This window comes from Anolis sagrei, chromosome 5, assembly GCF_037176765.1.
Source record: "Anolis sagrei isolate rAnoSag1 chromosome 5, rAnoSag1.mat, whole genome shotgun sequence".
NCBI lineage: Eukaryota > Metazoa > Chordata > Lepidosauria > Squamata > Dactyloidae > Anolis > Anolis sagrei.
The window spans coordinates 103,541,930-103,569,266 of NC_090025.1; the positions used below are offsets into that span (position 1 = coordinate 103,541,930).

General features: G+C 39.0%; 1 protein-coding gene across 3 annotated transcripts in view; it reads left to right on the forward strand.

Annotated features, from left to right (window-relative positions):
• ANO2 (anoctamin 2) overlaps positions 1-27,337 on the forward strand; it is a 160,209-nt gene that overhangs the window by 83,526 nt on the left and 49,346 nt on the right. For all 3 annotated transcript variants that reach the window (XM_067468942.1, XM_067468940.1, XM_067468941.1), the window contains 2 exons: positions 681-763; positions 5,373-5,456. In XM_067468942.1, coding sequence (XP_067325043.1) covers positions 681-763; positions 5,373-5,456 — 167 coding nt within the window. The remainder of the gene's footprint in view (positions 1-680; positions 764-5,372; positions 5,457-27,337) is intronic.

Below are 27,337 nucleotides of genomic sequence, written 5' to 3' on the forward strand. Positions count from 1 at the left end.
TTGAGGGACTATGACCTGGCCCTCTGTTTAAAAAGTTTGAGGACCCCTGCTTTAGACCAATGGTTCCCAGCCTGTGGTCCATGGACCACCAATGGTCCACAAGAACTAAAATATGGTCCACGGCCTTACCATTAGAGCAATTGGTTTCACATAACCCTCTTATAGTTTCAAGGCTTGTTACATATGGTTTTCTCTGGGTGAGCAGATGGCGACTACTGGATGGCATATATTCTGTATCAGAAACTAGAGTTGATGAGGTCTATACAATGCAATTTTCTGAATCAGCATTCCAAATAACCAAACCGAATCTAAAGTTTACCAAAAACTGATTTGTAACACTTCTGCTACTTACGTTGGAGAGTGGTCCCTGGTCAAGTGGTCCCTATTCAAAAAAAAGGTTGGGAACCACTGCTTTAGACTGATAATGACAATGATGTTGATCATGGTGGGTGGGTTTCCTGCATTTTCTTGAAGACTTCTTCACTCACTTTAGTACGCAAAGATACAAACTGCCAAATAAGGCTTATATTATAACTCTTTACATTTTAATACATCAGTATTTTGTAATAATTGTGTTCTGATTATTTTGAATATAAAGTTTTGTTGGAAAATAAACTATTATTACTATTGCTGGTATTATTATTATTATTATTATTATTATTATTATTATTATTATTCAGCTACAATGTTTCTTGAAAACTGGAAGCGTTTGCAGATGAGGCTGAGTTACTTCTGGGATCTAACTGGTTTAGAAGAAGAAGAAGTAAGTTTTATTTAAACAGCTTCAGTTTCTGCTATTTGTGGAACACTAAATCTGTTGTTAAACAATAAGAGACAATCTGCTGAAGACTTTATTTATGTTTAGTTGGAATCTCTTTTCTTTTGGGTTGATTCTATTGCTCCATGTCTTGGGCAACATTTACACTAACCATTTAATGCAGCTTCAAACTAGCTTGAAAATGTGGTGGCTAGACTATGCACACACACAAGCAAATTTGGGGGATAGAGCCCCTATTTGTGCATCCACATGTTTTAATGTACACTATTAAATCAGCTCCATTGGTAAGTCAAAAATGAAAGCGCATTTGCCACAGCTGCCAAACCATGGATATTGTGACTCCTTGTACTCGTTCAAGACCAATGTCCACAGTGTGTGTAATCACTATGAAGACTTTGAACTGGTTCCAGAATTACCAAGCTAATAATTCAGACATCGAACCCACTTTCTTCTATGTCGGTTTGAAACTAACCTAATTGGTCAATGTAGACGCGCCCTTAGTCTCTGGAGCAACAGAAAATGGGTTTGCACCTTCATCAATATGTTGATGTAATTAATTTTTTGTTTCAATTCTCTTGCGGCCTCATCACACTCACCAAATTTAGCATCCTACGATGCTTCCAGCCTGTTTTGGGCATGGAGCCCCACACTAGCCATCACACAATATCATGTGACTTCCGGTGGAGGCCCCATCCCCAACCAGGTTGGAACAATCACTGGACACTTCTCTCACAACATGGGAGTCTTCCCTTGTTGTGCTGGCTCCAATAGAGGTGGTGTGGACCATCCTCAGAAGGGCGACACTTCCCAAGTGTGATAGGGGAAGCGTAACTGAAAGCGAGCTGTGTGCGTAGTGACAGATTAAACCTGCTGCCCCTCTCTTTCCTCCGTGAAGCCAGGTGAAGCAAAACACTTCACCTAGCCTTGGTGATAAGGTCATTGGTCTCTCTCTGTGGCCCTGGTAACTCTGCTGACATCTTAACAACTTTTAACGTTTAAAAATGACTTCTCCATTGGGTGGCACTATTTCCTTCCAAAATAAATTTGAAAATAATTGTTAACTGCTATTATATATGTGGTTACTAGTTGATACCACTTTCCAAACCAAATATACCCAGTTCTTAAACACCTTCACTACAGTTAGCTTGTGTCTGCAAGCAGCATTATCTAACCCTTGAGTTGCCACAGAGCCATTTTCTCATAGTAAGGAAATTTTCTTTTTTCTGTCATCCAATTAATACTAAGTATCCTTAATTTCATCCTTCATTTCCTATTATTTTTTAAAGACAGAATCCAGAGCAAACAATTCAATGCGAAAGCATCCAATACCCTGTGGCTCTTGCTTCTCCCACATTGATAGCACTGACTCCCCACACTGTTATCGTCCTGCATTCATTATGGTTTCAGTGGCTGTTCTAATATGTCACACAGAATTACATTGTATTGTAAAATTAAAATGTAAAAGAGGGGAAAATAGGCTTCATAGTCATGACTTTAAAACCGAATAGAAATACAGCATTGAATAAATGTGTGTGCATATGTAATGGTTTGTCATGTGTATGAAGTCTAGTTTTCTCTATGGGTTACATATCTATATAAATAAAAATGTAATGTTTGTTTGTGAGATTAACATAACTCAAAAACCACTGGACGAATTGATACCAAATTTGGACACCATACACCTATCAGGTCATCAAGTGACCATCATTCATAAAAACAATGAAAAACACAGCAGAAGAGACTTAAAAAGCAAAAAAAAATACATTACAATTCATGTGCATAACCACATATATACACAAACACACACACAAAGCACATATACACAGACTGGTCCACAGCAATGCATGGCAGGGGATGGCTAGTATATCTATATAAATAAAAATGTAATATTTGTTTGTGGGATTAACATAACTCAAAAAACACTGGACGAATTAACACCAAATTTGGACACAATACACATATCAGGCCAACAAGTGACCATCACACATAAAAGCACTGAAAAACCCAGCGTAAGAGACTTAAAAAGCCAAAAAATAAAATAAAAAATACATTACAATGCATGGGCAAAATCACATATACACAAATATATATGTGCACATAAACACACACACAAAACACATATACACAGACTGGGCCACAGCACCGCGTGGCAGGAGACGGTGTGTGTGTGTGTGTGTGTGTGTGTGTGTATATATGTGTGTATATATATCTCAGGTCAAAAATATTTAAGTACAAAAATAAAATACAATAAGAAAAATCAACAAATTGCAAATTAAAATTGGCAACAGAAAAATGAAAAGCACATTACACACCATTAAATGCACATCTTTGAAATAGTTAGCTTGCCACTGAAACCTAGAATGCAATATCTGCTACTGCTAGTCAGGCAATGGACACCCAGAAAATATTCCAAAAAGCATACACAAAGATTTCAGTTGTGTTGCAAAAAGACCTGTATGAAAGGGTGTGGAATTAATTAATGGATTGGCAACCACTTTTTTATTTCACAACAATAGAAAAAATATTACAATTTAGGCACTTTGGGAGCAGCACTTGAGCTTTGTATGTATGGCTATATTATGCAATGCAGAGTTAATCATGCTTGGGACTGTCTTTTCCAACCTTTCAGTTAATCACTAAAGTGATCACTGATCTTCTTGGAGTTACATCCTTAAGAAAAGTTTGGAGTTTTCATCACTGATATGAGAAAATCCTTTACTTGGAACAATATTTTAAATAGCTCTGGTTGGAGAAAGTTAAATATCCATGTAAGGAGAACAGATACATACATAAGCATGGATAGGCTGTACTCCTAGAGATGATTCTGCCAGACAGTTATTGAAAATCATGTGAACCAAAACTAAAAGCAAGATAACTGGTCCAAATAAAAACAGAATATTCCCACCATTTCCATAATTTTGAGCTCAGGCAAAAGTGAGAGCAACTGTATACAATCCAGACCCTTGCCCTTCCTGGCTCATAAAAGCAGACAGAGGGGAACTAGCCAAGCGATTAAAGGAAGTGTTGTCTTTTCTAGAATATTACAACAAGGCAATAATCCAGATTGCAGCCAGGCAATGTTCCATCCTTCCTAAAAGGGGTTGTGAAGACTTTACTGAGATGGTGGTGCGAAGGGGATGGGAACATGACACTTTGATGACACCACACTCTATTCCTCCATCTTTTTCCAAGGAAACTGTCTTAGTGTGAAACTGGTGACTGATGTCAGTATGGAAGGGATAAAATCTCATTATTTGTAATTTAGCTGTACTCTTGGACTAAACACTGAGCCATTCTGGATAAAAAAAACCAATTTAGTGTGAAGGCTGTATTAAAACTCCAAATTTTAATTTAGCATGGAAATGATTTTAATAATAATATGATATTATGATTACTGTATATACTCGAGTATAAGCCTAGTTTTTCAGCCCTTTTTATATGCTGAAAATGTTCATCTCGGCTTATACTCGGGTCAAGGTTATTTATTATTTTGCTCTGTTATTATTATTACATTTATCATTTTACTCTACTACTACTATTACTCTATTATTATTTTACTTTATTATTGTTTTATTAATAATACATTTATTATTTTACTCTATTATTACTGTTATTATTACATTTCCATTATTTTATTCTATTATTATTATTGCATTTATTATATTACTCTCTTTATTATTATTGGAAGGACACAAAAGCACATTTACACTGAAGAAGTTTAAAATCAGAGTTGGACAGTCTTATCTTAAATTACAGTGTTATGTAAATATTCAAAAAAAAATTAACCTTCTGATGCTTCAATTAATGTAAGTTTACCGGCATCTACTTTTATTTTGAAATTTACCAGTAGCTTCTGCATTTCACACCCTCGGCTTATACTCGAGTCAAGATGTTTTCCCAGTTTTTGTGGTAAAATTAGATGCCTCGGTTTATATTCGGGTCGGCTTATACTCGAGTATATACAGTATATATTTTATATTACATGTAATATTACTAATAATATTGCAATATAATGGCATAGTACAATATAGTTATATATAATACTGATATTGCACTATGCTAATAATGAATATACTATATTGTATGTATATATATCTTGTAAGCTGCTCTGAGTCCCCTTCGGGGTGAGAATGACGGCATATAAATGTTGTAAATAAATAAATAAAATTTTACTGTTGGCGCCAATCAGGCCTCCAGGGGACAGAATTTCACAACAAGGAGGCAACCACAGAAAAAGTACTATCCCAATCTCCCCACACAATATATTTTTCACTCTTGATGGGATAAAGAAGAGGACCCCTCAGATATCGGAGCAGCATTTACAGAAAGATCACTATCTAAAGCAGTGGTTCTCAACCTGTAGGTCCCCAGATGTTTTGGCCTTCAATTCCCAGAAATCCTAACAGCTGATAAACTGCCTGGGATTCCTGGGAGTTGTAGGTCAAAACACCTGGGGGCCCACAGGTTGGGAACCACTGATCTAAAGTATCAAGCTATTTAGGGTTTTAATAATGCCTTGATGTATTTTTTACATAGTTTAATTCTTTGTGAGTACTAAGAATTACATTTTTCTGACATTTTAAATTTGTTTTAGGAATATCCGAGACCGGAATATGAAACCAAACTACTACGAAAGAAGTCAAGAACTGAAAAAAGCAAAATAATAACTCAAGATGAGGTAGGCTATTTTTGTTCCCCTCTTTCATACAATAAGCATGTTGCATTTTAGTAGAAACATTAGAATCATAGAATTGGAGAAGACCAACTGGACATGTTCGAGCACAGAGCTTTCCAAACATTTGATGTCGGTGAAACACTTTTTAGTCATGCATCATTTCACAACACAGTAATTCATTTTTACTACTAAAGTAGAGTTTAAATCAACCTCTCATAAGCTATATGAACAGATACATAAATTGGAATAATGCAATGTATGATACAACATATGAAAACCTTTCATTTATATATTTTAAAAGATATAATTTATTGATTATTTCACACAGACTCAGTGGTTACCCATTATGTTTATGTGACACACTGTAGCTGACACAATAATGTGTTACAATACCTAGTTTAGAAAGCTCTGTTCTAGCTTGTTAATATCATTTTTGAATTGCAGTGTCCAGAACTGGACAAAGTATTCCAGGTAGAGCGGGACTATTACTTCCTTTGATCTAGACCAGTGGTTCTCAACCTGTGGGTCCCCACATGTAAACAGCTGGTAAACTGGCTGGGATTTCTGGGAGTTGTAGGCCAAAACACCCGAGGACCCACAGGTTGAGAACCACTGATGTAGACACTGTATTCCTTTGAATGTTGCCTAGAAGTGAATTGCTTTTTCTACCTGCCGCATCACACTGAAGACTCATGTTCAGCTTGTGGTCTACTAAGGGCCCTTCCACACAGCCATATAATCCAGAATATGAAGGCAGAAAATTCCATAATATCTGCTTCGAGCTGAGCTACCTAAGTCCACACTGCCATATATTCCAGTTCAAAGCAGAAAATGGGGGATTTTATTCAACTGTGTGGAAGTGGCCTAAGACTCCTAGATCACTCTCATATGCCCTATTTTCAAGCCAGGTGTCATCCATTCTATGTCTGTTCGTTTTCTTTCCTATGTTTGAAATTCATTGTTAATTTTATCCCAGCTTTCTTACCTGATCCTGTCCTCTAGAGTATTAGCTATCCCTCCCAAATTAGTGTCCTCTGCAAATTTGATTAGCATTCCTCTATTCCAGGCCCATAGCCAGGATTTCATTTCGGGGGGGGGGGGGGGTGTGTGAATTTTTTTCAGGGGGGTTCGGGGGGTCTGAGTCTCGAGTGAAAGAGGGTCTAGCCTAGCAAACCTTTTGTATCATTACCCCAATACCCCCATGCATATGGGATATATTGAGTATGGCTATCAGATCATGATATGAATAAACATAACAGTTTAAATAATGCACCAGTAAGGCCTTTTCGCGAACCACCAAGAGAATTTCGGGGGGGGGAGTGAAGCCCCCCAAGCCCCCCCTCCCCCCCCCCCCGGCTACATGCCTGCTCTATTCCATCATCCAACCAATTGATAAAGATGTTAAATAGCACTGAGCCCAGGACAGAACCCTGTGGCATCCCACTGGTCACTTTTCTCCATGATGAAGGCACGCCATTGGTAAGCACCCTTGGGTTCGATCAGTTAACCAATTCTCAGTCCACCTAACAGTTGTATTGTCTAGCCCATGTTATTCTTTGTAAGAATAACATGGGAACCTTATCAAAAGCCTTGCTAAAATTGAAATATTCTATATCACAGTATTCCATCTACCAAGCATGTAACTCTGTCAAAAAAAAGGGTTCATCTTTCATGTCTTGTTCTTGAGAAAGTCATGCTGAATACTAGAAAGGATGGCATTCCTGTAATAAGTTTAGCTGCAGTTCAGTTATGTAGAACTGTAATTGATTAATACTTTTTAGCCAACGAAACATATTCTATATGCTGGAGCTAAGAGTTCTGGCCCAGATTACCTATCCGAACGTATCTCCTGTTGTGAACCATCACAAAGTTTAAGATCTTCAGGAGAGGCCCTGCTCTCGATCCCACCACTATCGCAAACGCAGTTGGTGGGGACAAGAGACAGAGCCTTCTTGGCAGTGGCCCCCCGTCTGTGGAATTCTCTTCCCAGGGACATCGGTTTGGCCACCTCCCTCCTGTCCTTTAGAAGACAATTGAAGACATGACTTTGGGACCAGGTGTTTGATTAGTGAGCAGTGGCAATTGGAAATGCAACATTGAATCTGCCCGTACTTGGATTTGGTTTTAACTGGCATGTTTAAGTTACTGTATAAATGAATTGTATAATAAGTTTTTTTAAGGATTTTTGGTGTTTTAATGTATTTTAGACTGTTTTATATGTTGATATCATTGTATGGTGCTTGTGTGAGGCCGCCCTGAGTCCCCTTCGTTAGGAGTAGGGCGGGGTAGGTAGAAATGCATGAAATAATAATAATAATAATAATAATAATAATAATTGAGCAATTTTTATTTCAAACCTTATATTTGATTTGGTTGTTGTTCTGTGGTAGTTATAAAGCTAGATTACCATTTCGGAGATCTAGATTCAGGGACATGCTCAATTATGCAGAAACCTCACTCTCAGAAATGACTGTGGGTGCCATGACAACTATGAGACTGTCCCAGGTAGTATCTGGACATACTTCTGTATTGGATTGGATTATGAGGACCTCAGTGCAGACAAATGTCTCTTAGTTCAGTTGTCATGGAGGGAACAGCGACATAAAGTGATGGTTATATCATATAATGCCCTACATGGTTTGGGATCAAGTTATCTACAGGATATTCTTCTCCCATAAAATCTGCCCCTTAGGACATTGGATTCCTCTGGGGGATGCATTCTCCAACCAGCCAAAACCCAACTGGCAATGGTTACCCAGAGGAGCTTTTCATCTGCTGCCCATAGATTTTGGAATTACCTGCTGGAAGAGATTTAACTGCTGGTTTGAAGAGCCACAATCTTAATGCTTAAACAAAACATTTGAAAAGCTTCACTAGAAGCTAAATATTTCAAACCTCAACCTCAAAATTTTCCCCTTGCACCCCGCACAGATTTTCAAAGATCACATCCAGGAAAAGTACCTGAAACTTTTCTCCAGCCAAGACAGTCTCATTGAGCTGTGAGATTTCTTACTGGAGATTTTGGACATTTAAAGTAGTCCATAATATGTAATGAATTGTAAGGTCATAGTGTAGTATGTTATAATTGCTTCTGAGTAATGCTATTACATTTGGTAGCAGAGATGAATATAGATCTTTTCCTGTGCTGGGTTTTGCCTATAAAAGGCAAGGAAGCTGCAAGTAAACAAAGAGTGTGGACTGTAATATTAGCTTTTCTATTACCCAAACTGTCACGGTGCATTAATACATCCACATTGGAATAATAGTCTCCGTTAGCATTAATGATTGTCATGCATGCAGAACTTTTGGAACACCATATCTCAGATAAGCGTATATTCTACAAAAGGTATGGTTTGTCCTTTTGCACAGTTAGGATAAACAATTTAACAATATCCATATTTATTGGAAATTCATTCTGCACACCGCTAGAAGGACAGACTTGTAAAGGCATTAAACATTTTAGTTAGACATTACTCAGATGAAAAATGTTTATTTGGGCTTGCTCAGCTGGGTAGCTCCCATGTGAAAGTTAATGAAAATAGCAAGTGAAGTCTGTTTCCTTGGTTCACCCATAATTAGCTCAGTTATTCACAGTTTTCTTGGGAAAAAGATTTGAGTGGATTATAGAATGGTCTTTGAGAATACTTACGGAGTTCCTTCTCAGGCCTTCTTGCTAGCTCTCTCCTTTCCTGGGATGATGTCGGGTGAGAATGGAGGCTAAGAATGGAATCAGCTACAGAGCAATAGCAGAGGTCTTGTTTGCCTCCATCTTCATGAGGATTTCAGGAACATTTGTAGGACCCTTCCTCACATGCTGTAAAACCCGGAAGTATCAGAGTTAAAAGAGGAGATGGTTAAACGACATTTAGCCAAAGTGCAGAAGGGATTGAGTTGAGAGGACTTCAAAATCAAACTGCAAAGGCTCTGGCATAAACCAGTACAGGAGGACCCAGTGGTCATTGGCACACTGGGTGCCATGCCAAAAGTTCTCTACCAGCGTTTGGAAACAATAAACACTGACAAAATCACGGGCTACAACATCATGGAAACAAAAATAAAACATTATTAAAACACATACAAGATACATAGATTTAAAACATAAGTTAAAATCCACTAAGAAAAGGCACATTAAAATTCATAACATCAATTTGACTGTCATTCTTATTGTGAATCGATGTCATTTGTCCTCACCACAAGATTTTGTACTTTATTTATCATGTCATGGGCATCCAGACCATTGTATTACATTTCTAACAGAACAAAACAAACAAACAGATAAAAACACACAAAGTTTGCAAACTTGGTAGTTGATTAAATGTCCTTTGACCAGTATCTGGTCACTTGGAGTGCCTCTAGTGTTGCCTCAAGAAGGTCCTCCATTGTGCATGTGGCAGGGCTCAGGTTGCATTGCAGCAGGTGGTCAGTGGTTTGTTCTTCTCCACACTCGCATGCCATGGATTCCACTTTGCAGCCCGATTTCTTAAGATTGGCTCTGCATCTTGTGGTGTCAGAGCACAGTCTGTTCAGCGTCTTCCAAGTTGCCCAGTCTTCTGTGTGCCCAGGAGGGAGTCTCTCATCTGGTATCACCCACGGATTGAGGTGCTGGGTTTTAGCCTCGCTTGCTGAGGTGTTCCAGCGAGTGTCTCTGTAGATCTAAGAAAACTATTTCTTGATTTGAGTCGTTGACATGCTGGCTGATACCCAAACAAGGGATGAGCTGGAGATGTCTCTGCCTTGGTCTTTTCACTATTGGCTGCTACTTCCCGGTGGATGTCAGGTGGTGCAATACTGGCTAAACAGTGTAACTTCTCCAGTGGTGTAGGGTGCAGACACCCCGTGATAATACGGCATGTCTCATTAAGAGCCACATCCACTGTTTTAGTGTGGTGAGATGTGTTCCACACTGGGCATGCGTACTCAGCAGTAAAGTAGCATAGCGCAAGGGCAGATGTCTTCATTGTGTCTGGTTGTGATCCCCAGGTTGTGCCAGTCAGCTTTCATATGATATTGTTTCTAGCACCCACTTTTTGCTTGATGTTCAGGCAGTGCTTCTTGTAGGTAAGAGCACGGTCCAGAGTGACTCCCAGGTATTTGGGTGGGCTGCAATGCTCCAGTGGGATTCCTTCCCAGGTAATCCTCAGAGTTCGGGATTTTGTACTAAGAAATGAGGTATTAACTATAAAACACTCCCGGTGGTGTAAACCAATGAGAGAGCGGCTAAGCTTGTGAATGAGTACTATACAACAACCACAAATTAAAACCTAGGCTTTTCCTCCACATTTATCCTCAGAACAATACTGTGAAGTGGCTCAAATTGGAAGAAAGTAGTGGCCTGAGACCACTCAGTGAAATTTGTCATTCAGCTGGGGTTTAAAACTTGAATGTTTCACATCTAAGCCCCTCATTCCACTTGCACTTTTAGTATTTGTCCCTTGATCAGAGAAAGATAACTTTCTTAGTACTGTCAGCAGATAACATAACTTTTCCTTGCAAGACTACAGGTGGATGGGAACCTTGTTGGTAGTGGTGGTTTTTTTTAGTTCTGTTGACAGCAGACAGCTGAGTGATTCCCTGAAAACAGAAGTCTTAGTATACAGAAGGGAAACCTGTTTTTTGGCTCATTCCTTTCTTGCATACTGGCTGTCATTCTGTTAGTGACTTTTGCACATGTAAGTTAACCTTAAGCTTATATATGTTTATTTTTGGTTGCTGTGGAGGTTGCTATTCCCTTCTTCCCCCCAACATCAACCCCCCCCCCCCCACACACACACACAGTCTCTCTCTCTTACTGTAAAACAGCTAAAATCTACAGCCATGGCCATTCATGCCTCAAAGCGAGCCAAAAAGTATTATTTATTTTTAATTGTTTTTCTAGCCACTCTGAGATAGTCAGGTGTAAGATGGAATATTAATATTTTAATTGAATCAAACAATTAATCATAAATTCTACAAAATACAAATATTAAGACCTTAAGACCACTGAGTTCAGCACAGACTATCTCCTGCTGTGATCTGGAGTCCCCAGCCAGGCCATCCCAACAGCTTTCACAATGCTTGGCAGGGCACTGTTATGGTGAAGGAAAATTATTTATCCCATTTTATAGACATTCTTGTAAGCACAATGCCTATTCCAAAGTCCTCTCTGAGTGTCCAGATCTGTACCTTAGGACCTCATCACATTGAGATCCTTGACACGGGGGACAGTGAGAGGGGGCATAGGGCAGAGGAGCAAATTGTGGGGCAGCAAGGTGAATCTGACACCCACACCATTCTACGTTGTCCCCATGATTCGTAACCTGAACATGGGTAGTGTTCAGGTTGTTTCCCCCTCCTACAACACTTCCTATCATATCCGGCACAGAGCCCCACTGGAAGGAGATGTACATTGTGGGATGAGATCCGGTGGGCTCCATGTTGTAGGACAGGGAATTTAGGTAATTTGAAGAAATCCTTAGATAGGCTACATGGGATAGGTCACATTATTTTGCCCATGTAGATTCTCCCTCCTACAACACTTCCTCATCATAGCTGGCACAGAGCCCTGCTGGAAGGAGATGCACATTGTGGGATGAGATCTGGTGGGCTCTGTGTCATAGGGCAGGGAATTTAAGTAATTTGATAAGATCCTTAGATAGGTCACATTATTTTGGGATAGGTCACATTATTTTGCCCATTTGGATTCAACATCAATGGAAATATCGGGTTCCCACATCTAAACCAAATGCTTTCACCAACATCCCAAGCTAGCTATGGTAGATGATACAAGCAAAGTATCTCATGTTGTCAGTATAAATAAAAGGGGTGAGTATAGCTCTTTCTCTATGTAAGACATGAAGGCAAGTAATTAGCTATAAACTGGAGAAGAAACCTGTGTGTGGTGGCTTTGTGACTACAGGCAACCCCAAATATTCAGCATTTATTGCATGCCACATTGTTTCAATATTTATTCAGTTTTATAAAGGTGTTGTATTAGTTCTCCCACTAAGGATTATGTTGTAGTTATTACAGTGTTTGATCTGTTATTATATATATTGCATTTTGACATCAAGGCAATAGTATCTGTGGTGATGCCTTAAATATTTTATCAGTTTCACTGAAAGGAGGGAATAATCTGAACAGATGGAAACAAATATTAATGCCCTAAAGGTGTTAGTATTTCAAAATATTTTTTGTTGTTGCTGCATTTGAAGAATGGAAACATGAATGCCCGAGGGAAAGCAGAAGTACAAACACAATAATTATAATTGCAGGCACTTGTAAAGAGATGGTGGCAAATTCTTTAGAATAAGATCACTTAAAATATTTTAGAGAATAGTCCTCCTCGTAATTGTGTGGTTTTGGAGAGAGGTGGTGGTTAAGGATACGATTTGTCAAAAGCAATAAATCTATTATTTTTAAAATAAGCATACTACTATAAACAATGTATTTGCATTTATATTGTTCCAATATGAAATTCATGATAATCTTCACTTGCCTCGATGACTTTAAAAGTGGATTTCAAAACAACAAAGGATTCGAATTATAAAACCTAAAAGCAGTGTCCATAATTGGGAGGTATACTACATAATATTAATAGGAATGCCACAAAAAACTGTTTTAGAGGTTGCCAGCAAGCAATACACAGAGATAAGGAATTTCGTAGACAATTTCACTATGTATTTTCACGAAAATACCGCTTTTTCAAAAATGTGTTTAGAACATAAATTGCAACCAAATTCCATTCATCTCAATGTGTTTGATTACACCCCAGGCTGGTAATTCATTGCTCTCTCAATGTGGCTCAGGGCTTTTTAAAATTTCTTTTTACTAGAAAGAGGACAGGAAAAAATGAGCTCCATTTTATGCGATACTTTGTCCAATTCCTACTGCACTTTTATATCCCTTTAAACTGTTTTAATCAAATGCTTAGTCTTTATACAAGAGTTTGATTTTTAAAAAAACTTCTCCAGTGTTGTATTGTTGAAGGCTTTCATGGCTGGAATCACTCAGTTCTTGTGGGTTTTTTCGGGCTATATGGCCATGTTCTAGAGGCATTTCTCCTGACGTTTCGCCTGCATCTATGGCAAGCTTCCTCAGAGGTGAGGTCTGCTGGAACTGGGAAAAGGGGGGTTTATATATCTGTGGAATGACCAGGGTGAGACAAAGGGCTTTTGTAAGTTGGGCTAGGTGTGAATCTTTCAACTGACCACCTTGATTAGCATACAATGGGCTGACTGTGCCTGGAGCAAACTCTTCTTGAAAGGTGATTAGATGTCCCTGCCTGTTTTTCTCTCTGCTGTTTTTGCTGTTGCAATTGTAGAATTTTTTAATACTGGTAGCCAGATTTTTTCATTTTCATGGTTTCTTCCCTTCTGTTGAAATTGTCCACATGTTTGTGGATTTCAGTGGCTTCTCTGTGTAGTCTGACATGGTGGTTGCGAGAGTGGTCCAGCATTTTTGTGTTCTCAAAATAAAATGCTGTGTCCAGGTTGGTTCATCAGGTGCTCTGCTATGGCTGATTTCTCTGGTTGGAGTAGTCTGCAGTGCCTTTCATGTTCCTGGATTCTTGTTTGGGCGCTGCGTTTGGTGGTCCCTATGTAGACTTCTCCAGTGTTATCGTCAGCGTGAATATGTATTTATGTACCATCCTTGTAAGAGTTTGTGGAGTCTAGAGGAAACTGCCCTTAGGGAAAAGAAAACACACACCCTTATTCAATGGAGAGATATGTGATCCAAGGCTTGAGAGACTTTGATGAATCATAAAATCATAGCATCATGGAGTTGGGAGAGACCTCATGGGCCATCCAGTCTAACCCCCTGCCAAGAAGCAGGAATATTGCATTCAAAGCACCCCTGACAGATGGCCATCCAGCCTCTGTTTAAAAGCTTCCAAAGAAGGAGCCTGATGAAAATTTGCTGAGTGCTTGCAAGAGATATTTTGACTCAAATGACAAAGGTGCAGCTTTCTCCATGCAAGTCAAACCTGTCACAGAGGAAGAGAAGCAGTCTGCAACATTGGCAACCAACTCCGGGAACCCTTCCAAAAGGACAAACCCTTACACAGCCAAAGTTTTCTTGGCTTGCAAATTAATGAGTACTCCTCCAGAAAGGGCAACACTATCAGAGTTTTGGAACAATTATTAAGGGCTCAGCAACAATTTCAAGGTGAACTGATATGAGTATAGCAGTTGGCAGCTATATATATTGCTAGAACTCACCCAAAAGACATGCCCAAAAGATGTGGGATGAAACAAATGGCCCAAATACAAAGAAATACTAAAAAAAGGAGGAGGAGAATTAATAATAAAATCACAACAAGAACTAAATACAATAGATCAAAAAATCTCATGGTTTCAATTTTGGCAAATAATAGAAAAATATAAAAAACTAGCGGTCCCCTGCCACGCGTTGCTGTGGCCCAGTCTGGTGATATGGAAAATAAAGTAATTAGAAAGTGCTGATTTCTAATATATGTCTTTATGCTTGTGGGTAAACAGTATTTCTTGCTGTTTCTTTGTCAGTGTTGATGTGGAGATTGTCTGGTTTTCCTACTCTGGAACATGCAACATATAATTGTCCTTTTTTAGGGGTCCCTTTCAAATCTATAATACTTTATCTCTCTGTGTGTGAATCATATATCTCTATATCTATGGCTGAATGGCTCTCTGTCAGGAGGGCTTTGATTATGTTTTCTTGCCCTGGTGAAGGGAGTTGGACTGGATGGCTTTAAGTATTTTCTGTTGGTCATGGGGATTCTGTGTGGGAAGTTTGCCCCAATTCTGTCATTCGTGGGATTCATTCAGAATGGTCTTTGATTGTAGATGAACTATAAATCCCAGTAACTACAACTCCCAAATGCCAAGGTCTATTTTCTGCAAACTCCATCTGTGTTCATATTTGGGCATATGGAATATTCGTGCCAAGTTTGGTCCAGATCCATCATTGCTTGAGTCCACAGTGCTCTCTGTATGTAGGTGAACTACAACTCCCAAACTCAAGGTCAATGCCCACCAAACCCTTCTAGTATTTTCTGTTGGTCATGGGAGGCCTTTGTGCCAAGTTTGGTTCAATTCCATCGTTGATGGAATTCAGAATGCTAGTTGATTATAGGTGAACTATAAATCCCAGCAACTACAACTCCCAAAAGACAAAATCTTAATTTTTTGAGTGATGGTCACTCCTTGTGTAGTGTGACATTTTGTTGCCAAATTTGGTGTGATTTTGTTCATTGGTTCTTTTGTTTTTAAGATACTCATTATGCACAGAGCATTTATATATAGAGAGAGATATAAAGAATTGGGATGCACCGAGGAAAAAACTTTTGGGACAAAATAATGGAATCAGAGAAAAAACTGATAACAAAGATCTATAAAAACTACTAGAATTGACAGTAGAATCAAAGGAAGAAAAGAATTATATGAAAAGGTGGAAAGAAAACATAGGAAGAACCATCAGACAAGATGAGTGGAAAGAAATATGGAAGAAAAAAAAATAAAATACACATACACAACCGACTTAAAAGTGAACTCGATAAAGATATCACATAGGAGGTATATGACTCCGAAGAAGCTTGGAAAAAGTTACAGCAACATGAGCACAGCTTGCTGGAAATGTAAGGAAAAGGAAGGGTCATATTTCCACATGTGGTGGACATGTGACAGAGCAAAAAGATTTTGGAAAGGAATACAGAAAGAAATACAAAAAATTCTAGATATACCGATACCCTGGAAACTAGAAATATTTTTGTTAGGAATACATGAGAGTGATATAGAAAAAAATCAACATTTTTATGACCACGGCAGCAATATGTTATGCGAAAATGTGGAAACAAAAAGAAATACCTGAAGAAGATGAGTTGATGACGAAGATACTAGAGATTAGAAATATGGATAGGCTCACTTTCCTCGTGTTAAAAAACAAAGGAATAGAAGTGAAGGAAACAGATTGGGAAAAAGTCACTGAATACATTAAACAAAGGAACAAGATTTTGATCTAGTAAAAAAGAAATGGATAATACTAAACGGAAGAGTGTAAGAATAGAAGGAGAGAAGATAACAAGAAGGAGAAGGAGAAAGGAAAGGAAGAAGAAAGGGGAAGGAAAAGACCTCAGGAAGATACCAAGAAGTCAAAATCTCTATTGTTTTATTCTTGCATTACTAGCATATTCTTATCCACTTACATACTCATCTGTTTATTTTGGTCTCTATAAGTAACTTCTTTTTTTCCCCTTCCTTTTCATATACATGTTACTTTCTCATATGCCAGACAAAATTATTTTATTGATTCATGGTTTTGGGGGTTTTTTTTTAAAAAAAGACATGCCGATGTTCCACACCCCTCCTCCTCCTAAATTGAATTAGATGGGTAAAGATGATGATCCCAAAACCTTTATACTTTTGAACATGTGGCCTTTGCTGCCAACTGGCCACCCCCCTCCAAACACCCCACCTTGTCATGCCTAGCACTTTTTAATCTTAATTGTTACAATTGGCACGGCCATTATTTTTAATTGCGTCATTGGGTGTTGTTAATTGTTATTGCTTTGTTTTTCTTTGAGTTATTGTGTTGTTGTTGCTGCTGCTGTTTTATTGTTGTATTTGGGCTCGGCCTCTTGTAAGCCGCATCGAGTCCTTTGGGAGATGGTAGTGGGGTACAAATAAAGGATTATTATTATTATTATTATTATTATTATTGATCACTGTGGACTCTCGCATTGTCTCCATGTTTGGTCCGACCAGTCCAAGAGGTGGGGGATTCCTTGGCTGCAGATTATAAGAAGGTCAAGGAGGCAATTTTGAATTTTGAGTACCATGAATTCATCATAGAATCATAGAATCAAAGAGTTGAAAGAGACCTCATGGGCCATCCAGTCCAACACCCTGCCAAGAAGCAGAAATATTGCACTCAAATCACCCCTGGCAGATGGCCATCCAGCCTCTGTTTAAAAACTTCCAAAGAAGGAGCCTCCACCACACTCCGGGGCAGAGAGTTCCACTGCTGAACGGCTCTCACAGTCAGGAAGTTCTTCCTCATGTTCAGATGGAATCTCCTCTCTTGTAGTTTGAAGCCATTGTTCCGCGTCCTAGTCTCCAAGGAAGCAGAAAACAAGCTTGCTCCCTCCTCCCTGTGGCTTTCTCTCACATATTTATACATGGCTATCATATCTCCTTTCAGCCTTCTCTTCTTCAGGCTAAACATGTCCAGCTCCTTAAGCCGCTCCTCATAGGGCTTGTTCTCCAGACCCTTGATCATTTTAGTCGCCCTCCTCTGGACACATTCCAGCTCGTCAATATCTCTCTTGAATTGTGATGCCCAGAATTGGACACAATATTCCAGGTGTGGTCTAACCAAAGTGGAATAGAGGGGTAGCATTACTTCCCTAGATCTAGACACTATGCTCCTATTGATGCAGGCCAAAATCCCATTGGCTTTTTTGCCGCCACATCACATTGTTGGCTCATGTTTAACTTGTTGTTCACGAGGACTCCAAGATCTTTTTCACTCATACTGCTCTCAAGCCAGGCACCCCCCATTCTGTACCTTTGCATTTCATTTTTTCTGCCAAAGTGGAGTATCTTGCATTTGTCACTGTTGAACTTCATTTTGTTAGTTTTGGCCCATCTGTCAAGATCTTCTTGAATCCTGCTCCTGTCCTCTGGAGTATTGGCTATCCCTTCCAATTTGGTGTCGTCTGCAAACTTGATGATCCTGCCTTCTAACCCTTCATCAGAGGATTCCTATCATCACCAATATAGAGAAATGTCCCCCTCCATTGGAGCATCTTCCATGTCTTATCTTCCAAAAGAGTGTTTGTCACTTTTCCCATCCTGTCTGATGCACAATTCTGTACATCTTGTTTTCCAGCGGGACCAGTGGCTTGCAGATCCAGCCACCCTCCTGGATCCTTTTCCAAAACTACAGAAATGATACAGGTTTTGCAGATTACTGAAACAATTTTATCTCCCTCCAAGAGTCAGTAGAGTGATATATCATCCAGATTGTCTGGTTGCAAGTGTGTTGTTTCCCACTAATTCCAACTTCTGCCACCAACGTGTGATTTCCTCCTGTTCCACCAGCTGTGTGTATCTCCTAGGTGCTCTCATGGTTATTATGAAAAAAAATTCATCTTATCTATCCCACCCCAAGAAACCACCCACCATTCACAGGCATCATGTCTGAATTCAAACTTTCCAATATACAATGTTCTCATAGGTTCAGCTGTATAAAACAAACTAATGCCTACTTTTGACAGATTCCTGCTCATCCATGACCAACTGCCTACCCCAGCCTTTTTGAAACTCCTTCACATACTTTGCATCAGTTATCACTCACATTCCATTCTCTCGCCGCTTCCAAACAGATCTTACCTTTTATCTCACACATCTGGCCCACCCTTTGTGTTTGATTCTATTATGCCATTTTATATTGTCTATTTTATTTTGTTTGCTATTTTATATATTTTGTTATGATATATTTCTTTGCTATTTTGTGTCTAATTATGTTGTATTATTTTGGGCTTGACCTCATGTCAGCCGCCCCGAGTCCCTTTTGGGGAGATGGTGGCAGATTATAAATGATGATGATGATGATGATGATGATTATTATTATTATGTTGTTATATGTACTACATAGTGCAGAAATAATTATACAATGCCATCATTTTCTACAGAAGTTTCCTACATTTTCTACATTTTTCTATACGGCTCCAGCCCAGCATACCTGTCCGAACGTATCTCCTTCTACGTCCCTCCTAGGAATTTAAGATCTTCTGGAGAGGCCCTGTTCTCGGCCCCACCCTCGTCACAAACGAGACTGGTGGGGACGAGGGACAGGGTCTTCTTGGTGGTGGCCACCCACCTGTGGAATTCACTCCCCAGGAAATTAGATCTTTGTCATCTTTCCTCTCTTTTAGAAGGAAATTAAAAAATGGATATGGGACCAGGCCTTTGGGTAATCTGGCAGACTGACAAGGACAATGACGACAAGAGCTTTGGAAATGGATTACGATAAGCTGAATGGACTCACTAATTACAGAACTCGGTGAAACGATGGCCACCAGGCTGGCTTCTTTTCTAGTAGATTTTATTGCATTAACTTAATGTTTTAATGATTTATAATTACTATTTGTTGTGTATTTTATTGTGTTTAATTGTAGGCATCAAATATGTGCCAGCTGGAAGCTGCCCTGAGTCCCCGCTAGGGGGTTGAGAAGGGCAGAGTAAAAATACCCAAAATAAAATAAAATAAAATAAATACCACATGAATTACAAATTCTGAACCAACAAGCCTGCTTAAATAAAAAGGTATTTGCCAGCAGAAAGACAGACAAGAGGAAACTGACTGTACCTTCCATGGGTGTAAATTTTACAAGCCACAGGGATGTCCTTCCAAAGCATGGCTGTAATAGACCCCCACTGCCCAGATATGCTTTATCCTGGGGGGTTCTCCTTCCTATTACTGAGTTGTGTGTCTTGTGAAGGAGAATGGGAGAAGGGAGGGCAAAAGTTTCCCAGCCTCCTTCATGGATTACATGACCTGGTAGTAGGAAGGAAAGTCCCCAAGGATCAGGTAAGTGGCTTTGTTGCTGTTGTAGCCAGCAGCAACATGAGGGGAGGGATGGGGATGCGACAGCCATCACCCACCTTGGACTGTGTGTTTCCACTTAGGAACTGCCTCCTGAACTCCTGCTTCAGGAGTTAAACTTTCACTTGAGTTGGTACAGTTTTAGCAGGGATTTCCTGGCTTCGGCTCAAGCCAGAGAAGCCAGTTTTAAAGCCAGAGAAGCCAGTTTTAAACCAGAGAAGGAAGGAATTTCCTCCATTTGCTTTTCCTCACTTCTGGTCCCTGGCCTTGGCTCAAGCTAGAGAAGCCAGTTTTAAATGAGAGAAGGAAGGAATTTCCTGGCCTCAGCTCAAGCCAGAGAAGCCAGTTTTAAACCAGAGAAGGAAGGAATTTTCTCCGTTTGCTTTTCCCCACTTCTGGTCCCTGGCCTCAGCTCAAGCCAGAGAAGCCAGTTTTAAGTCAGAGAAGGAAGGGATTTCCAGGCCTCAGCTCAAGCCAGATTTAAACCAGAGAAGGAAGGAATTTCCTCCGTTTGGTTTTCCCCACTTCTGGAGTAAAACAACTACTTTCAAAGTAAAGACCACCCAATGAAACAGGAAATAACAATTTCAAACCATTAATGAAAGGATTTGGAAGTCTTAGAAGTTTCAAAATGTTTTGAAAAAAATATTTCTTGGAAAATCGGAATTGACTTTCGAATCGAACCACCAGCGCCCCCCTACATCCCAAAACGAGTTTTGAACCTTCTTTTTGTGTATCAACCAAGTCTATTAAATACATATAGTTGAGTAGAGAATTATTGTCATATAGAAAATGATGCATTTCCAACAACCATTCAAGGGAGAACTCAGTAAAGTTCAACAGCGATCAATTATGAAAAAATGAGCAATGTTTTCTTTTCTTATGGGAAATCTGCCCTTTGTAAGTATATAAATCTTCATAAATTTCATTTTCTCAAGCAAGAAGGAATTGACAATTTTCTTCTCTTGCAAGAAAGTTCTCAAAAATTTCAGTTTGAAAAGATTATTGGCAGCTTAGAACTTATTCTATGCAATGAAACAAAAAGTGGGGTTTTTTTGCAAATTTTCCATGTTTTTCATATAAAATTAGTCACAAAGTTGCCCATCCAGGATTCTCTTTGTCAGCATTTCCCAACACTTGTGGAAAACCATTTCCTACAATTTTCAAATACAGCCAGTCCCCAAGTTACAAACAAGATAGGATCTGTAGATTTTTCTTAAGTTGAATTCGTATGTAAGTTGGAACTCCACCATACACATACACACATACATGCATAAATAAATAAATAAATAACCTTTGGATAGCACATGGAAGGGTTAACAGGCTCTGTGGTGTTTGTTTTGCTATCTGTGCCCCTATTCAGAAAATTTCACCTCACTTGGATTAGATTTTGAAAAATGTGGCTAGTTGTGGAAACAAGGACTGATGATAAACCTTCAGTGGAAGCACCTTTTTCCCCATAGTAAATTTCCCTTCTGAGGGGTAGATTTGTTTCACTTCCTGTTGTCTCACCCCTGTTCCTAACTATGAGTCATTTGTAAGTCGGATGTTTGTAACTCAGAGAATACCTTTATTTTGAAATTTCTCACAGCATTAAGGTAAAAATATTATTATTATTGTGCCCCCATAAGTAGATATGAACTTGCTTTCTTGCATTTACATATTGAAATATCAAAAAAAAATCCATAATTGCCTACACCGCATTACTGAAAAATGACACATTTTCCAAAGCCAATTAATGATATATGCCTCTTGTTAAAACATTTAATAGCATCTTGAGTTAATTGCACCCATTTTAATTTCATTTTTCACCACTACTTCCTAATGACACTGATACCACATTGTTCATTTTATGCATTGGGAAGAATATGTTTTATAGAGAACGTAAAAGCTCTTATGGAATGCAAAGGTATTTCTTAATTGGACTGTATATCATGATGATCTTGGTAAAATAGACTGACAAAAATGTGGTGTTGTAACCAGTTAGGAAAGCATAGGAAGAGAAGGCAGATTTGAAAACATAACTACAAAAGGAATGCACATTAAGACGAAATGCACGTTTATTTCATAAGAAGGTACTGGGTAGTATTCTTTTATTAATAAGGCCTTTATCATACAATAAATAGCTTGCAATGACGTCAGTATAATAGTGTTTTCAGTTGATGCTTATTACGTGATACCGGCCCTCTTCTATTTTTCTTCCACCAGAGGTCATTTGGAAAAGAGGGCATTTTTATTAACACAAAATCCACTAATAATGTACTTTTCCACTCTTTTGTTTGGAAAAAAAATCCAAATGACTGTGCCCCCACCTCCTGGCAACCTCTCCAACAGTTTTTTGTGGCATTCCTATTAATATTTGCAATTTTTACTGGTGTTAAGTACCATTTCCAAACCAATTTAACACGTATTGATAAATTCTTTAAATATCGTTGATCCCATAATTGTACCCAATCCGCTTCTTTTATTCTAATCCCTAAGTCTTCCTCCCATATCTCTCTTAATGTTGCGTCCTTTATTTTTTCCCCTTAATATAAATTATTATCTTACACAATTTGCTGGTTATTCCTTTCATCTTGTGGTATCCTCCCATATTTTTTTCTTTTTGTATCATTTGTTCAACTTGGTAAGTTTGCCTCCTTCCCCATTATTTTTTATCCAATTCTTGAACCATTGCTCTAACTGTAAGCAATGGAACCATGAGAGTTTAATATCTCAAAATTATCTCAATATAGTTTCTTTCCTCATGTTTACTTTTATCCAATCTCCAATTTTATCTATATTCTTCTCTCTTAATTTTTTATCTAATATATTTTTAAAAAAATTGGGGAATTTTCTATCCATTATTATTGGTGTTAGTGTTGATAATAATATTTCCTTGTATCTATTCCTTGTATCTATTGGAATAGATTGTTCTCATTTTGCTAAACACAAGCTGTCAGTAGAATATACTTCCTTCCTTTCTCCAGTATCTTTGATAGTTGATGATAAGTCACTAAGTTCCCCTAGAAAAGGAGGGACGGGGTATTATACTCCACAAAGTTCAAATATTTACTTCCAGTATCTTTGTGCTTAACATTGGCCTACCTCTGTTCCAAGTTTGAAAACTTCAATTAGTTCAAAACATAGCAGCCAGACTACTTACAGGAACATCTACAAGTGAGCACATATCACTTATACTAAAGTCTCACGACAAACAGAGGCTGAATGACCATCTGTTAGGAATGCATAGATTGTGCATTCCTGCATGGCAGGGGGTTGGCCAGCATGGTCCTTGTTGTCTCTTCCAATTCAATGGTTCTCCATTTGATCAATTAAAACTGGCATTTCAAATTGGATGCATTTCTATATTTTTCAAAAGAAACTGCTGGTTTCAACAAGATGTTAGCCAAATAATGCAGTTGTGCTTCCCTATGTCATAGTTTGGGGACATATTCAGTGGTTACTTTTTTATGGTTCTTTTTTTTCTTTTACAATTCATTAATTTTGTATTGCAATACACTTTGGTATTTGTAGCCATTAAAAACAGCAGCTCTTAGCTCTGAAGATTGCTTCACTGTGATAGGCAGTAGTAAAATAGAGTTACAGTGGTCACTCACTACTTCACAGTTTGCTTTTCACGGACTCACTGTTTCGTGATTTTTCAATGTGGATTTAAGAGCATTTGTTTATATGGAGAGACTGCCTCTGCGGATAAAGCTGGAGCCAAGGATTACGTCAACAATGCGTTCAAGGAGGGTTATGTACTGTATAAGTGTGTGAGGAGGGTTTATAAAGACTTAAAGTAGTGTATAACTACTAAAATAATGTATAAATATTAAAATAAATATAGCGTCCCTACTTTGTGGATTTTCATTTTTTGTGGATAAGTGAGGGAACACTGTATAAAGTTAGGGTGACCTGGAAAACCCATCCCCTCTTTGTGCAAACTCCTCTGCTTCCCCTGTGAAACTCCTAGTATCTCTTCTCCACCTCTTTTCCTTCCCTTTTTACCTCCCAAGTAACATTAGAAAACGTTGACCATTTCCACTACCTTGGCAGCCACCTCTCCACCAAAGTCAACATCGACACCAAAATACAAGGCCGCCTGGGCTCTGAGAGTACAGCTTTTTTCCGAATGAAGCAGAGAGTGTTTGAGGACCGGGACATCCGTAGGGATACCAAGGTGCTTCTTTATAAAGCCATTGTCTTCCCAACCCTGCTATATGCCTGCGAAACGTGAACTGTCTACAGACGTCACATGCAACTCCTGAAACAATTCCATCAGCGTTGCCTCCGGAAAATCCTGAAAATCTCTTGGGAAGACAAGCAGACAAACGTCAGTGTGCTGGAAGAAGCAAAGACCACCAGCACTGAAGCGATGGTCCTCCGCCATCAACTCCGCTGGACCGGCCACATTGTCCAACCACCATCTCCCAAAGCAGTTGCTCTATTCCGAACTCAAGAACGGAAAACAGAATGTTGGTGGACAGGAAAAGAGATTTAAAGAGGGGCTCAAAGGCAACCTTAAAAACTCTGGCCTAGACACTGAGAACTGGGAAGCCCTGGCCCTTGAGCGCTCCAGCTGGAAGTCAGCTGTGACCAGCAATGCTGCAGAATTTGAAGAGGCACGAATGGAGGGCAAAAGAGAGAAACGTGCCAAGAGGGAGGTGAGTCTAGCCAACCCCGACCGCGACCTGGAAACCAATGCCCTCACTATGGGAGAAGATGCAGATCAAGAATAGGGCTCCACAGTCACCTACAGACCCACCAGAATACTGATCCTGGAAGACTATCCTACTCGGCCAACGAGGGATTGCCTAAGTAAGTAAGTAGTAAGTAAGTACCTCCCAAGATATAGGCAGGCTTAGATTAGCTCCCCCTGTAACTTTCCTATCTAGAAGGAAATTTCTTCAATAAAGCTTGCTCCTTTGCAATGAACAGGTGATAATATTAATTCCAGGTTGAAGTGGATCATCAGGTTTATTCCAGGTTGAAGCAGATTAGCCTGGAGCATCATTTGAAAGCCCCAGGCTAATCTGTTTTCTATGCTGTGTAAATGGGGGCCTGAGTCCTTGATGTGTTTGCTCCTTAAATCAGGTCTCTACTCACCTAATGAACAAGCATTCTAGCTAATAATAACTGCACACTCCCCTCCCCCCAAATTCCTTCCCTGTGATAAACATTCATCATTTAATGTTCAATGGCCAGAATATCTTACTTTAGTTCTTGTGGGTTTTTTCGGGCTATATGGCCATGTTCTAGAGGCATTCCTCCTGACGTTTCGCCTGCATCTATGGCAAGCATCCTCAGAGGTGAGGTCTGCTGGAACTGGGGAAAAGGGTTTATATATCTGTGGAATGACCAGGGTGAGACAAAGAACTTTTGTCAGTGGGCTAGGTGTGAATGTTTCAACTGACCACCTTGATTAGCATACAATGGGCTGACTGTGCCTGGAGCAAACTCTTCTTGAAAGGTAATTAGATGTCCCTGCCTGTTTCCTCTCTGCTGTTTTTGCTGTTGCAATTTTAGAGGTTTTTTTTAATATTGGTAGCCAGATCTTGTTCATTTTCATGGTTTCCTCCTTTCTGTTGAAATTGTCCACATGTTTGTGTATTTCAATGGCTTCTCTGTGTAGTCTGACCTGGTGGTTGTGAGAGTGGTCCAGCATTTTTGTGTTCTCAAATAAAATGCTGTGTCCAGGTTGGTTCATCAGGTGCTCTGCTATGGCTGATTTCTCCGGCTGAAGTAGTCTGCAGTGCCTTTCATGTTCCTTGATTCTTGTTTGGGCGCTGCGTTTGGTGGTCCCTGTGTAGACTTATCCACAGCTGCGTGGTACACGGTAGACTCCTGCAGAGGTGATAGGATCCCTCTTGTCCTTTGCTGAACGTAGCATTTGTTGGATTTTCTTAGTAGGTCTGTAGATTGTTTGTTTGTTGTGTTTCCTCATCAGCTTCCCTATGCGGTCAGTGGTTCCCTTAGTGATTCCAGCCATGAAAGCCTTCGAAAATATCTTACTTTAGCTTTGCCCAATCTTTGTCCACATCTTATGTTTTTATTTCACTTCTCCACTGCCTCTTTCTCTCTCTTTTTCTTTCCCAGTCCTTTCTTTTTCTTTAATTTGTAAACAATACTTTAAAATACAATAAGGATTTTAAAAGAGGGATGATTTCAACCATTTCCATGCATCAAACATAAAATTGTTTGCATCTCAGCTTATGCAAATTCAACTCGGAAATGGATTTTTGTGTTCCTTTGCCACATCAGAGATCACAACATGCGAGAAAGGGATATGGTAAAACCAGGTTTTTTTTCTGAGTGAAGCTATTTTTTGTTTCTGCACTTGGGGGCTTTCATGGATTGCTATATTTGGAAGCACTGTGCTCTTGGCTCCATGCAGAGCTTTGCTTCTCCCCCCCCCCCCCCCTATCTATATATATGAGAAAAGGAATGTATTCTTAGCAAGCTTCATGGCTTTTATGATAAAAGGCAGTCACAAATTTCCAACTCACAATCTTGTTTCTAGAAATTTGATCCCTAGTCTTCAAATTGGTGGTGTGCGCCATTCTTATCGCACAGGAAATGATATGAAAATATAAATAATTTCCTCCCTACTTTATTTTGAATTAATGCCTAATTTTAATTCTTCTTCTGCTAAGCCATTTAATATATGCAACAGAAATGAATTACCTAAAATAACTAGCAAACGAAAAAAGTCAAACATTTTTGACTTTGTTTCTTTTCCTTTGCTTCAAATTGGTGGTGTGCTCCATTCTTATCACACGGGAAATTATATGAAAATATAAATAATATCCTCCCTACTTTATTTTGAATTAATGCCTAATTTTCCATTTATATACCATAGTTGTTTGAGAGACGCCACACACACACAAAAGAAAACCGTGTCACCAAAAAAGGCACGTAAGGGACATTCCAAGCAAATAATTTGGTGGCATTATCCATAAAAGTACAATTCATTTTCATTTTTCTTCTGCTAAGCCATTTAATATATGCAACAGAAATGAATTACCTAAAATAACTAGCAAATGAGAAAAGTCAAACATTTCCGACTTTGCTTCCTTTCCATTGCTCCCCCCCCCCCAAAAAAAAAAAAGCTTTTGCATGCAATTAAAGATATGTGCAAAAATGATTGTAAAGAGTTTGGCTTGCATGCATGGAAGTCATATGAATTCATACTTATTCTTTGTTCCACATATTAAATTTCCAGACATTGAATAATTGCCTAATGGATTTTCCTTTTGATATGAATAAAGAAAATATCCAGTACAGTTTGTATGCTGTAAGAAACATAGTCTGGATTTGTAGTTTGGTGGGGGGGAGGG